Source organism: Synchiropus splendidus, chromosome 3 (assembly GCF_027744825.2).
Source record: "Synchiropus splendidus isolate RoL2022-P1 chromosome 3, RoL_Sspl_1.0, whole genome shotgun sequence".
NCBI classification, from domain to species: domain Eukaryota; kingdom Metazoa; phylum Chordata; class Actinopteri; order Syngnathiformes; family Callionymidae; genus Synchiropus; species Synchiropus splendidus.
The window spans coordinates 20,263,651-20,278,722 of record NC_071336.1 but is presented as its reverse complement, the minus strand read 5'-3'; the positions used below and the strand labels follow the sequence as shown (position 1 = coordinate 20,278,722).

Genomic DNA, 15,072 nt, shown 5'->3' with positions numbered 1-15,072 from the left:
TGGTTGATGTGTTTTGCTTGGAGACATTCTCTGTAGGCAAATGAAATGCAGACATATACCTATAATGTTTTGACCTAACACATTGACACATTGTGACTTTGCCTATGTGTTTCTCATTCGTCGACAAAGCAGACCTTCATGCTACGCTGAACATAATAGTGCAGTATGTATTATTAGTCTTTTTGTTCACAGTGCATTATCTGCTTTCTTTTTTCCCCTCAGCTGTTTTCTCTTCCGTCTGTTAGCAGTGGTAATCCTCGTAATTTTTCTATCTGTCACGAGGAGCTATGTTGGCTGCATTGTTTGAGATCGTAATTGAAGCTCTGGTTTTTGTTTGTTCTGATTGTTCGTCAGACAAGAAAGCTTTAAGAAGTCTGTTTTCATCGGATCAAGCATTTTCCCCTCATAGTGGTGATCTTATATGCAGTGTTTGCCGTCTACCAGAGAGACTGAGAGGCTTTGGTTGCCAATATGGGACCCTCACTTTCACCACAACTTTGATACCAGATTCTGTTTTGGCATACAATTTCATTTAAATGCTTTTAAAGACACACAAAATTCCAAATGGAATATATATATATATATATATTTCCATACATCACTGTGGAATTATTATCAGCCATTTTTAAGACATGATGGCCTGCTTGTGTACTGTACTTCAAATATACAACTGAAAGTTGTCGTAAGAATGTTAGTTCTACAAACTATACTTGTGCATGAGCAGTGTGAGTCAAATAAGTGATTGCCTCAATGAAATAAATGCCTGTAATGATTCATCTTGCACTTACTGTAGCATACTTTTCCCCACATATATACATATGATATACCTGTATATTCATACATATTTTTATATATCTTGCCTTTGAAGTCGGTACATTTTTGAGTAACTTATATCAAGACACCCCAAAAGAGAGCTACAGTCAGTTTGAGCTTATCCTATACAAAGATAAATAACAGTTGGGCCTAACAAAACGTTTGTTTTCAGGAAAACGGGGGGCTCACACAGAATGCGGTTTTCGTCCCAATTTTGCTCAATTATCTTAACTCGGATTATCCTATAAGAGTATCCTTATGTTTTAAGATGTACGCAATGACACTTTAAGCGCTGTGGGAGCAAAATTGTGACAAGCAACATAATGGCATTTGAACAAACCAATATGGATCCTGATGTAGTAACTGCTTTACACAATCAGATGGCAGACATCTGAAACTTCAATATGACCAACATTTGGAGGCGTGTCTATTTAAAGTTATTTTGTTTTTGAAAACCACTCCCCTGGTTGAGGAGAAAAGGGAGGTTGTAGTGAGGTAGTAGGCACATTACAGAGCAAGAAAGCGAATTTTAGATTGTGAAGAGGAATTTTCATATTCTGATGAAGATGTTTAGTCGTCCAGAGAGGCAGAAAGTGATGCAACTTCTGCATGGCTGTGACAGCAAGAAAGCTGACAACTGAACTGGCGGGGAGCAGCAGATCCGTTCCTGTTGGAATGTGTTTAAAAAAAAAACTGTTTGCACTTCATTTTTTCACTTGTGGTAGCATGAGTTTTCGGGCGTGGAAGACAAGCTTCATGATGGGTGCTGGGACAGAAAATCTGTGTGTGATGCGACTTTATCAGGGTACACGGCCGACGATGGCAGATTTATTACCTTCATGTATGAGTTTTTGACAGATGAAAAAAATGACTTAAGATCTTGAAAATCTGTATGTGCATGGGCCCTTTAACTAATCTATCTATAGCATCCTAAAGAAAGATGCTGTCAGTTTGTTATTCCTGCAACATTGAGTGTTGTGCAGGGGGTAATTCAGCCCTATTAATAACAATTTAAAAAATACCTCTGTCGCACAAAATATACGACATTCCACTGTAAGTTTTTTCCATCTTTCAAATGTTTTCAAGCACCATGTTTCCATTATCTGCTACTGTCTTCACAGATCCGGAGACAAGGTGGGATTCAGCTGCTGGTAGACCTGCTGGATCACAGGATGTGTGAGGTCCACCGCAGTGCCTGCGGTGCCCTCAGGAACCTGGTCTACGGCAAAGCCAATGATGAGAACAAAGTGGCCCTGAAGAACTGTGGTGGGATCCCTGCGCTGGTCCGTCTGCTCAGGAAAACTGCAGATGTGGAAATCAGGGAGCTTGTGACCGGTACGTTGTGTTTTGTCCTGCTTATGTCGAGGAGACCAAGTGACATTTTAGTTTCTCCTATTTACATGAGTTTGTGCAAATTCAGAGCACATACCACATTCATAAGTTATACGAAAAACGCTAATGCAATTTGGCTAGCATTGCAAAAAAATCCTGTCCATGTCATTTCAAATTTTATCCTCCTCATTCATGAGATTCATGTAGGAGTCTTAACGAAAACCTTTCACCGCAAGATTCATAACCGCAAATCCAGCCTCACTGGATTGGCTCAAGCAGCCAACTTGTCATTTGATAAAATGCTTGTCTCATTTTTGCTAACTAATGTGCCGCCAAGTGAGAGATGACATGCTAGTTTAAGGCGTTCAATTGATTGCAGCAAAAAGAAAAAATATTTTTCAGCTTTCAAACTAACGTTTCATTCCTGTGTGACGTCAAAAGCTGTTTTTCATGTTACCTTGACACAGCCAGGGTTTGTTTTCAATACAGAGTTTCTCTGTTGAGGCTTTTCATTTACGGAAAGAATATTTTACTGATAAATGGTTTGAATTCTTCCGAGGCAAAGCAAGGCGCCTCCTTTTTGGCTCTATTTCGGATTCCTCTGAGTTACATTCCATCTGAATGATGCTTTGTCGTCTCTCTCTCTCTGCTCTTAACTATCGACGAGTAGCACGCCAACGCGCAACTTCTCAAAAGAAACTTGAGGTAGCTAGTCAGCCCGTTTAAATCCATAAGTGTTGCAGTCCCGCGCTCGTTTTTCCTTTCAAGATTGTCAGAAATAGCATGGTGTAGCAAACTGATATCATACATTTCTATTTTACATATTTACAACAACTAAATTCCATTCCTGGCCTTTTGTTTTTTTAATGTTTCCCCTAATTCTTGAGTGCAATGCCCAGGTGTTTTTAGCTGGTGTGGTGGGGCTTGGAAAGATTTTTAAGTCTGGAAGTCATGTTTGTTTTTGTGAGACTGAGAGGCACACTGAAAATGTCAAGCCTTCGAAACAGAATAAAATCACTGTCAAACGTCGTTATTATCTTGATAAAATCTCAACAACAGCTCTATAACTTGCTTGTGCTTTTTATGTCTAACGTAGCCATCTATTGTTTTTTTATTTTAAATTATTCCTAAATAATCCCATTTGCTGTTATTATTGTCATTATAAACCTTTTAGGCTTTGTGTACATTTAAAGCATTCATATTCCCACATATTTATTGATAATATAATTGGTGGTCATTCAATATTGACTATATATATTTGCATTTGCCTTTACTGCATTCACCATGTGCATGTGTTTTTTTTATAGTGTAATAATAACACATAGTTATCAACAAAAAAAACACACACATGATACTCTTCTAATTTTTGTAATTATGCTGTAGCCGCTCCGTGCACTGCACTTTTATGATGTTGCAGCAGTGGGAATGTAATTCTCCAGCCCTGACCAACAACTGGTCACTGACTATCTTAACAATTTGACGCCATGTGACATGTAGGTTGACAAACATGCCAACACGTCTGAATGATTTTTATCTCTTGAGTTCAAACAGAGCTAGTTTGTATCCTAGAGAAATATTTTTTGACAGTTTATTGTTGAAGTGATGGGTGGCTAGTCATGAGCATCTACAAGAACCCTGCTGTCGTCCTGACACGTTTATCGTGCTCCTTTATCTGGCCTTCCCTCCCTTCTCTTGTTTATCTGTGGTTCTCCATGTGATCTCACCTTCGTATTGACCAGTGTACCGTCGCCTATCTGAGTGTCTCCTCCATTGTTCACATCTATTCCCCTCAGAAAATCCACATTATAGCTGCAGGACCGAAGATAAGCCGAAGCACGTGCAGACTCATTCCAGGTCTAGACATTTCCCAAGATAAAGGCCAATCACGTTCAGACAGAGGGAGTCAGACAAAACCCCATGATGCTCAGAATACAGTGATAAAGATACACTGGCGTGTAGTTTGACCTCTGACCTCAATTGTTCCACAGTGGCATGACACTATCTCTCAAGTAAAACATAATCTGCAGACTCATCCATGTGGGTCACTAGATCTCTGTGATGATCACCGGAGTAAAACCAAGAGCCTCGTGAGGCGGGAGGGTGGAAGGAAGACATCTTGCTGAAAGAGAAGTTTTCACTTGTTTACCTTGACTGATCCAACGAGAAACCTGGCGAGTGTAAATAGAGCGCAAATAATGATGAGGCTGCATGGTACCACCTCAAAATACCCTCATTGAATTTAGACATGCTGTGCTGGCCTCCCGTGTGTTCGTGTGAGGTGAATAGGTTGGCTGCAGGATTGATCATTCAATGTCTGATCGATGGGGATTGTTCAGGTGTCATCAGGTGGCAGATGTTCTTCTCTCTCTCCACTCACCTTGAGGTTGTGAACCTCGACGTGTGTCCCTGCTGATGCTGCATGTGACTCAACTCTGCTGCGGACATTTACATTTTATCTTAGCCACGTATTTTTAACTAATCTGTTGCATTCTTTTTTGCTGTTTCCGCTTCCTTCTTAGTATCGTGTTCAAAATGCCATCTTTCGGTCTGCTGTTTGTCCTGCCATCATCCCATCCCACTGTTTGTGATTTTGCAGTCTGTTAACACGCAAGTAAAATAGATTTCAACGCTTGAGTGAATTCCTTTCTGATCGCCAGTTTAGGAGCTTGTTGCTAACCGCTCAACACGGAGACACTGAGATGAAGGCTGTTTAATAAAACATGGCCCCTTGAGGCCTAACAGGCTTCAGCCTCCCCTTACAAGTCATACTGTCATTTATTCATGAATTCATGCAATCATCTCCACATATCCCCAGACCACCCGCCTACCAGGAAACTGCCCGTCAAGTGTCTGAAGGGAGTCAGTTGCAATAAGGAGAGCGAGGAAAGGAGCTAGGAATCCAGGCTGGGACGCACATGTGTGGAGCAGGCGGAGTATGATGTCATTTTTATGGTCACTTGACTGGTATTCCCATAAGGATGCTGTGTCTAGTGAAGCGTTACAGATCTATGTTTCTAGAGCAGGTAGATAGGTGTGTGTGGCGGTGTGTGACTGTCAGGAATTTGGCAATTTCACTCACTAGATGACACATTGTCCTTGTCCCAGAAAACTACTAATATGCAATCACATGTCTGAGGATAGGGAAATAAATAAAGGGAGTAGAATATATTCTAAAACTGCTACAAGTGGCTCTACGACTGCTAGTAGTAATAACACTTGGGCAGGGACCATATGCTTTTGTCCACATTCAGTTTTCTCCTCATGCGTGGCTGCCTTTGCTTTTTCTTGGAGCAAAAGTTGAATCATCATTTCCTGCAGAAAACTGATAAATTGGTGAAAATTGGTGGTGATCGTGAGGGTGTTTGTGTATTGATAAGAGAGCACATATTCTGTTTAAACATACAAAGCAGTTAGTGCTTTGTTCGTGTGTCTTCCTGTGTCCAGTATGGCACATCGTGTACCTCAAGTTCAAGTCACAGGTTGAAGAAGTGGATATGACATCAGGCCATTGCTGCGCGCCAAAATACAAAATGCAAAATACAGTACATTCTGGGGAGAAATGTTGATTTCATATTGTTGCAGTAAAAACTGTGATAAATACATGGATGGATTATTAAATAATAATAATAATAATAATAATAATAATAATAATAATAATAATAATACATAAAAGAAAAATTAAAACGGATGCTAATTTTTCATGACATCTTAAAAGTGGGTGAAGGGACAGATTCTTCTAAATCTACTCAGACTTAACTGATCAATACATTCTAATATGCTGCAGATGCACATGTGACTACATAGTTTATTCAGAACAAATAAATATTCCCTTATCTGAAGTCTGACCAAAACAGTGACTTGTCAGCAAGTGCTTTTCCAGTTCTCCATCCTCCACACATAAATGTATATTAATAACACGAAATGTCATGTCAAAACCTGCCTGATGGTGAGACCAGCGTCTCTTCTGTTAATACGGACGTCAGAAATGCACTTTGTACTGTGAGGAGCCGAGTCCCAGTCAACACTCCCAAAACTGATTGCAATCTCATTCAGCAAACAACTCAGTGCTTGAGGAACGACAGCAGAAGAAAGGAGTGAAGTGTTTTGTCATTTGCTTCTCTTGAACCTTTTGCTGAAGGTGCCAGTGAGTTTATCTGGATGCATGCGCTTGTGAAGATTTGAGCTTTGAAAAGAGTCAGTGGGAGGCGGGAGAGATGGAGATAAGACTCGCAAAATAAGAGGCTAATTAGCAAAAGCCAAGGCAAACGTTGCCAAACTCGCGCACATACACACGTACACACACACACACACGAACACACACATTTTAGCGGTTGATTGCTGCCAAACACCAAGAAGGTCATCTCCTTATTAACAACCTCCTCTACCAATTGTCCTCTCAAGCACTGCGTCTGACAAATGCACTCGTCCTTGTTCTCTCTCGCTTCTTCACTCTTAAAAACTTTTTTTCAATCAAACTGAACGAATGAAACTCTCATGAAGAAAGTAGCTTTTATATTCATTTATTTATGTTTGTGAAGTGGAATCACATGAATAAAAGAATAGTTTGCTAATATCATACCAATACTGTGTGCTTTACTAAAGACACCATGCAGTGAAAATAAACAGTTGACTTTAAAAACTCTCTCAGAACTTATCATGCACGGTTATCGTGCACGGATATGTGCAGTCATGCATCGAAGGCTGCTCTTTATTTTCATTTAAGCTCAGGTCACGTGCAGCCTGAGCTCACCTTGACTTGCACTGAGTTCATATTCTTTTTCACTGAGTGGGAGTTGCCACTACTTTTGAAATATGTTCCTTTGGCATACTGGACTGTCTTTGCAAAAAACTTTTTTACAATACTTGCCCCAGAAGGTCGTCACGCATGCACTCATACGTAGACACACATTTAAGCAACAGTAGCTGGTTTCACACTACACTCCAGTGATGTGCTTGAACGCCACTGCTCAAACAAGAAACAAAGGAAATAAAAGCTGAAACACTCATCGGCAGATCATTGTTTTGTATGGAAGCATGGTGGTGCCTGAAGGGAAAATCTTATTTTTTGGAGCACTATCACATCATTTTGTTAGACTGTACCTCTCACTTGGGATTTCAGAATCAGAATCAGAATTACTTTATTTATACGGGGTAAACTCCTACTCAAGACAAAAGAGAACTAAAAAAATAAAGTGAATAAAATATGTTACTCGAAAGAACATGCAAAAGAAAATAAAAGAAAATTTGGGCTATTTCAATATTCTATTTACTCATCATAACTGTTGTGGGCAAAACAATGTCACGATAATGATATTATCATGATAAAAATTGAAATAACAATGCTACAATCATTCAAAGTTATCTTTAGCTTTACCGATGTAGTTTTCTCTCTAGTAGCCAAAGTAGAGAAGTCACGATTATCGGCCATGTTATCTTAATCGAACATTAGAACTCAATCAGACCTGACTACGTCACTTACTTTCCTTACTCATGCAACTCACTCATCCTGCTATCGCAAAATCTTCAGTGGGTGGAGGGAGAGGTTCATGGTGGAACCTCCTTTTGCAGATACTTCAGCTCAGCATTTCTTGCAAACTGCTGTGTTGTCAAACTTGCCCACTCACGAATGTGGAACACACTGTGTGTGAGCCAGGTCACTAGGATCACCTATATAATATATAATAACAATATGTTAATACATAAACATAATGTACTGACATTGTGAAAGTTGGCTTTTGTGTCCTGTACTGGAGACATATGCCAAGGTTGAGGTTAGGCAAGCTGCTCCTTACGCCATTTCAGTCACGGTGGCCTTCTCATGGCACCGTCTGAAGGTTGCCTTTGTCGTCAGTATAGCATGCGAAAGTCCATTTTCCCAGAATGGGATGACAACACTAGTCATCGCTATCTGCTGTTACATTCAATGCACTTTCGCTGCCTCTTGTAATTTCAGCACGACACGTCTTTCAAATCGTTATTCGTCTGTCGTACTGTGTTGTATTGATATACCCCCACACCGCAGACCTGTTAGCCAGATGATGGAACTGTCCATGCTTTTGCCTTTGTCATCTCAACTTCTGTTGCATCCCTCGCGTTAATTCATGGTATTATTATGCTGTTTTGTGATTTAAAAAAAAGTAATATTCAGAGGACACAGGAATAAACCTGTCACACATTAAACTGCCGATCGCAACTGACAGTTTCAGCGGTTTAGATTGTTATCGACTAGTTTAGTTTCAGTCATCAGTTTCAGCATCAGAACTTTGTGCTTCACCTCATCATAGTCATGTCAAGTCAAGTGTTTTATGTATAGCATGAAACTGCATGTTGCTGACAGACTAGTGCAGAAGGCTTGACTTGGCTCAATAAAGCTTCATTTCAGCCTGAGACACAACACCCAGCAACTTCCAGAATGTCCTGCCTTCATCATCATCATCATCATCATCATCATCACCTACAAGCTCTCACTGATTTATCACTGGTGCTGGTAGTCAGTTGTAAGGTATTTGACATCACCTACTTGGCACATGTCCATGCTAACCTTTGACTTATTAAAGGAAACCAATGTAAAAATGTGTCTTTCCTAACTTATTTGCAAGAGATTTTATTCAGGTCTTGTGCTCTTAGAATGGTGTGTTGTGTAAGGCAAAGTAAGTGGTAAGAGAAAGATGTAAAGCGTGGCATGAAGCTAAAATTAGAGTCAATTCAAGATGTGGCAGCCGCAGCTTTGCATCAGATAGTGTTGCACTCACAACAGAACACTATTGCGTGAGAGTGAAAGAATAAGAGTGGTCTTTAAATGGTGCTGCAAGCAAATATTATTTCCAAATTACAGAGCGCTGGTGCATAGCCCCAATAATATGTAAAATCGTGGTTCATATTTTTGTTTTTCGGAATCCCTGTAGGGCCATGCAAACGCATGTTCCCAAGGTTTGGTAAACAACCTTGCAACAGCCTCACATTCGGCACTGACACGATCCTTTTTCAAAGGTTTGATTCCCCTGCTAACCATGTCAGTAAAGCATAAGCTTGTTTACCTGCCTGCCTGTTTCTGACACACAAACCAAAGGGATTTTCTGTTTGACAAGAATTGTAAATATTAACACAAATAGTGCTCACTTCTACAGTACTGTGCACCTATTTACTCCCAGGATGAAATCTTTAATATATTTATTTGCATTTTTTCCTGACATCATGTGTACAACTTCCCCGTCGGACACACGCGACACAATGACAGGCCTGACTTTAGTGAGTCATGCCTGAGGCGTGCTGCATGACTCTTGTTTGGTCTCAATTGATCGTCCCACACCGAGTTCCTTTTAGCTTCGACGCCCCTCTAATTAGATTTCTATTTCAGGGGCTTTAATTGTCTGTCACTTTTTTTGTAGCGATTTTTCCGTTACTTTCACGGTCACGCGCTCTCTCATTAAAAGCTGATGCGTGTGTGTGTGTGATATCATGTGTGCACCACAGCTGATGACACAAGTTCTCTCACCCTCAAATAAAAAGGCATCTGGTGTTCAATCTGACAAGACGTGCGAGTGCGCACGAATGTGTGCGTGTGTGTTGTTACTGTACATAATTAGCAGTTGGCTGGTTTGGGCCTGTTGGTGTTTCTATCTGTGTCGTCTCAGAAAAATCACTGAATGTAACAGTTTGAGATCTGCCCTGCGATTTCTCACGTCTGTCAACTGCGCTCGCACATGAACACCAACATTTTAGAAAATACTCTTGCTCTCTTTGGTTTGTTTTTTTTCCCTCATTGATCGATTCACTGCAGATCTTTTTCTTCACTCTGCTTCACCCCCAAGATCATTATAAAATGTCTGAATGCTCATTTGAAATAATGAGGAAAAAAATTGTGGCTCAAAGTTTCAGACTGACTTCCTGAAAAGATTTGCTCTCTACGTATAGCATTCACAGTATTTTTTTTTTAACATTACACATTGAGATTAAATGTTATGTGAAGCTACACTTTCTTTGTAGGTAAATGCCTTTCTATTTTGGTGTAATTATTATTATTTTATCATTATATTATTATTATTATGTAGTTATTATTATTTTATTATCATTCATATCATATATGAATGTACCGATAAACTGCGACCTCATCCTCGAGTTGATGATTTCTTCACTCAAGCAGTTTGATGGTAATTTTGACCAATATTTATTTCTTGTTCGCAGTGTTAGCCTAAACTAAATTTGTTGAATTGTATGTTTGTCATTTGTACTGTTCTTATTCAGTCTCAAACAAGGCACCTTGCAGCCAGTGAGTCATGCACATGCAACATGCACAATAATACATGGAAAGAAAGAGCAAAGTAATCCATGAGCTTTATGTGTGTGCAGGCGTGCTGTGGAATCTCTCGTCATGTGACGCTCTGAAGATGCCTATCATCCAGGATGCCCTCGCTGTCCTGACCAATAGCGTCATCATTCCACACTCCAACTGGGACTCCTCCCCCAATCACCATGACGACCGCAAGCTACACCTCCATACTTCCCAGGTGCTGCGCAACGCTACTGGTTGCCTGAGGTAGGTTTTATTGCAGTTGTTGAATTCTCTGTTGAATTTGAATCATTCATTAAACCTAGTTTGATTTTAGATTGAATTCAGTTCTCTTTGTTTGTAATGAAGAGACCTTAAGTGGTAAACAGAAGCTATGACTTTAATACTTTTATTAACTGCATTTCGCTTTTATCTAGACATCACTCTCTTATCGCCCAGTTATAATATTGAATTAAAGGATTTGATTATTGGCTCCACAATGTGGAAAATGAGACTCAAATATTACAAGTAAATATTGTTCTTATCACAAAATGTATTTCCATCCTGGCCAAATACCAGAAATAAGTAATTATTTTTGTGACCTCAAGAAAGTTGAATCAGACTTGGTCTCTGCTCTCTGAGTTTTGTTCAAAGCAGCGCTGGGTGTTCACAAAAGACACGTGTTGCGATGGAAGACACCACACTCACTCATCCACTTTTATACCCGTCACATAAGTATATGAAGAATGGTTAGTGGTGTCCAAAGTGCCAGAACATCTGCCATAACCATGACAACGACTTCCTGTTTCCTTCTCAACTCTGTTTAGAGATTTTTGTCCTGTTTCAAAACACATTTCAAGACATTCCTACACACAAATATTAGCCAGTTAGACGTCAAATCAGTATGTCATTTTCCACTGCACATGTTGAAATGTTTGGTGATTTCAATCTGAACTACAGGGTACAATATATATATATATATAGCATAAATATTTTTGATACTGTAGCGCAATTTCGCACCTTACTGACTGTTCAAACGTCTTGGTTTTCCATGTGTGATGAAGTTACATATGGAAGTGGTGTATTTTGGGATGCTTCGTGTTTTGTAAATTGTCTTTGGGTCTGAGTTTTTGGTTATTGAACTGAGAGTTTGTAAATTAAATGAGGAAAAACATGGCCCAGAAAGAGAAGCCCATTGAAGAGGTTTGGGTTTAGCCACACCACTTGGATCACTACTTATTTAGTTCCATAGCTTTGAGAGAATATGAGGATGTGTTTGGACGGCAGTTTATAATGTAATTGCTGTAAACTAAAATTAAAATTTCAGATCACGAAATGGCGCACTGAATGAGAAACGTTGTCAAATTTAACATACTGCAAAATTAAATCTACTTGTGAGCAACCTGCACTGATTTCTGGCCATGCAGGATCGGGAACAGGAGGCTGCCGTGGTTAGTGACAGAAAGCTCCTCACCCCCCGTGTGTCAGCGTACAATGAAGCACCAACCTGCCAGTGAATTAAACTTCAACTTGCTTTCCTCTTGCAAAACCTCTTTTCATCCTTTTTCCATTGCTTATCTCTGACTATTGAGCGTCCCCACAAAGGACATTCAAGGCCGCCAGAATATGCACCACACAGGTTTTGTACACTGTGCTGCAATTTTACATGCACAGTGTTTGGAGGCAAACACCGGACAAAAGAAAGATTATTGAGGGGTTACGCTTAATTTAAATGTGAATGCCTCTGGACATTGGACTAAATGGGCCAAACATAAAAGGCATTGAAGGGTATAAGATGTCTGTGTTGTTGGACCTCTCATTCATGCACTCAAACCTAGTTGTAGCTTCAAGTACATTTCATTTTGTTGGAAAAGAAATTAATTTAAAATGTAGGCAGGATTTTTCCATCAAATATCAATATCAAATAATCATGATGGTGAGCGCAAAACATATATTTAAAAAGTGGACCTAAGAACATATTAGTAAGGTGGTCATAATGTTATGGCTGATTGGTAGGCATGTGCTTCATCACTGTGTCACCTCCATATAGCAATAAACTGGTAAATGACAGGTCATGGTTTCTACTGAAAATATACTAGTTCAAGAGCCTTTGTTGAACAAAAGTGGAATAGTTTGCTTAAGGTAGCCTTTTAAACTGAAATAGTTGTGGGATGGGGCAGTCATTACAGTATATGCCTCAATTAATTCTTGTCTTTCCACTTCGTAGTTGTTAGTAATTGTCTTGGAAAATAAAAATATGACTCCTGTGGATTTCACTATTTTCATCTCCTGGAGGCTTCTTTTTCTGTCTTATCAGTAGCAAAGTAATGCTGTGTACTTCGCTTCAGATGTTCATCCTATATTTTACAGTTCGCTGTTTTATTCGTAATTGTTTCCTCTTTTAAGATAAAATTATTATTTATAACCAGCTTCATTGCAAGCTTAAACTTGAATTTCTAGATTCACATAAAACGTTGCTGATACTTTTATGAATCAGAGACAGACTTTCATTATCTTGAGAACATTTCCAGGAATATTTCCATCATAGTTTATCAAAATCAAAACTGTTTTATAGCCAAAATTAAAGTGATGACCCCAGTTACGTGTCGACAGTTGTTCAGTGGCAGTGGAAGTGTTAAGGTTCTAAACGCGGGGCGGGACCCAAGTGCAGTGATGACAGGAAGACCGTAAAACCAAAGTTGACTCAGCCTTTCTCCTCTATCTACATCTTGTCTCTGCTGCTTAAACATGGTGAAGTGTTCTGTCTTGGACAAGCTCAGACAATCTAGATTGCCTTTTTTAAAACCAATGCTTATGCACTGCAAAAAAGGGGGCATCTAAAAACAAAATAAAAAAACTCATTCTGAACAAATATGTACTTGAACAAGTCCATACAGTACTGTAAGATCATTTCACTTTGTCATTGTCATATCTAGAAATGAAATGTATCCAGGGTGCTGTAAAATGAGCAAGCAATGCGGGTTTTAAGTTGCATATCATGTATCTTTTGACAACCCAACAATGAGTATGATATGCTAAATTAAAGCATGAAATATCTGATAATATCTGGTGTTAAGAAGAGATAACCTAAAATGTTTTCACAGTCTCTGAATGAGTCTCACACACACTAAAATTAAGTGTAAACAGAAGTCACATCCAGAAGGACAGGACGGTCCACATTTATTTGACACCCATTATTTAGCAGCAGTGAGTCAGCGTTGCAAATACGATCAGGTTAACAAGAAAGAAAAACACATTGTGCATCTTTTTTATTGTCACCAATTCAGTAAATGTCAAAAAATCCTGGTGTAAACCCTGCAATATCATCGGTCTGGATCTAGATTTAGATCTAAACCAGTACTTTGTTCTGCCTTTAATCCAAACCTGGGAACTGCAAAGGCTATTTATGTAGTGTGTCCAAACAAGAGTCCTAATAAATGGTGGGCTTTTTTACCCACAGCAAGTCCCAAGTGACCGCAGGTATTTAATACTATTGAAAAGTTCATGCTCCTCTAGTTTTGTGAATGTTCGACTACAATGCAGCGCAGCAACAATAACTTTTCACAAGAAAAAAACCTAAGACCTGGTTTAAACATGCTTTTTTTAATACCTTTGATGAGATTCATAAATGCACGTCAGAGAGATTGAATAGTTCACCTTGATGAAGTTAATTAACTTTAGCTTTTAAGCTTTGGTCGAGTGAAAAATCCGACCCTTCTTTCTGTGAATCAACTTTTCTTAAAATCTCACTGAGACCTAATGTCAAGTTTCTACCGTCTTCTGAGTGTCTTGAACTTCTCTACTTTAAATGCTGCCGGCTTTGGTGGCAAGGTTTTGTTTCATGCCAAGAATGTCAACTGCCTGTGCCAGAAGTGTTTATATATCGACAGCAAAACTCACATGTAAATTATTCTGGAGGTTTCAAGTTAAAGTGCAGTGAAATGACTCAAATGATAATTGAGTCTATAACCGCCATACAGCTACACCTCCCACAGGTACCGCCGGTTCATTATAAGTCAATAGCTCAGAGCTTTAATGGCCAACGCTGAAATGAATAAAACAATATTGTCAAATATTCATTAAGAATGTCAGCGTGGAGTTCAGAACCGTAGTTTTTCTGTGGTTTTTTTCCCCACTTTGGATTCAAGTCAAGTGCTTCAAATTGAAGCAAGGCTTCTGGGCACAGATTGAGCCGTATCCAGAATTTAAATTCTCCTTCTTTCAATTTTTTAGCTTAAGGAGAGCTGCCAAGTTTCCTGGTGTGTGTCTTTCTCCTGTGTTTCCCCCAACTCTTCCCCACCCTAAAGAGTCTACTGTGTTTGTGTGCGTGTGTGTGTCTTACAGGAATGTGAGCTCAGCAGGTGAGGAGGCGAGACGAAGGATGAGGGAGTGTGACGGCCTGACAGATGCTCTTCTCTACGTCATCCAAACCTCTCTGGGCAGCAGTGAAATTGACAGCAAGGTGTGTGTGGGCGGTTGTTATGACTGTATGTTTATGTAATGTTCTTGTGTTGGCAAACTGTGTTCTGAGACTGAAATGGAAATATTGTGTTTCTTAAATATTCACAGACTAGAGGTTTAAACTCCCTAAAAAGCACGTAGGCTTTTTAGACAATATGTCTTCTGCTAACCTACGTGAAGTTGAAACTAGAATTCTT

General features: G+C 39.4%; 1 protein-coding gene across 7 annotated transcripts in view; it reads left to right on the top strand.

The window, feature by feature from the left end:
* Positions 1–15,072, top strand: part of ctnnd2a (catenin (cadherin-associated protein), delta 2a) — a 240,219-nt gene that overhangs the window by 183,680 nt on the left and 41,467 nt on the right. For all 7 annotated transcript variants that reach the window (XM_053858318.1, XM_053858311.1, XM_053858317.1 and 4 more), the window contains 3 exons: positions 1,935–2,148; positions 10,495–10,681; positions 14,759–14,876. In XM_053858318.1, coding sequence (XP_053714293.1) covers positions 1,935–2,148; positions 10,495–10,681; positions 14,759–14,876 — 519 coding nt within the window. The remainder of the gene's footprint in view (positions 1–1,934; positions 2,149–10,494; positions 10,682–14,758; positions 14,877–15,072) is intronic.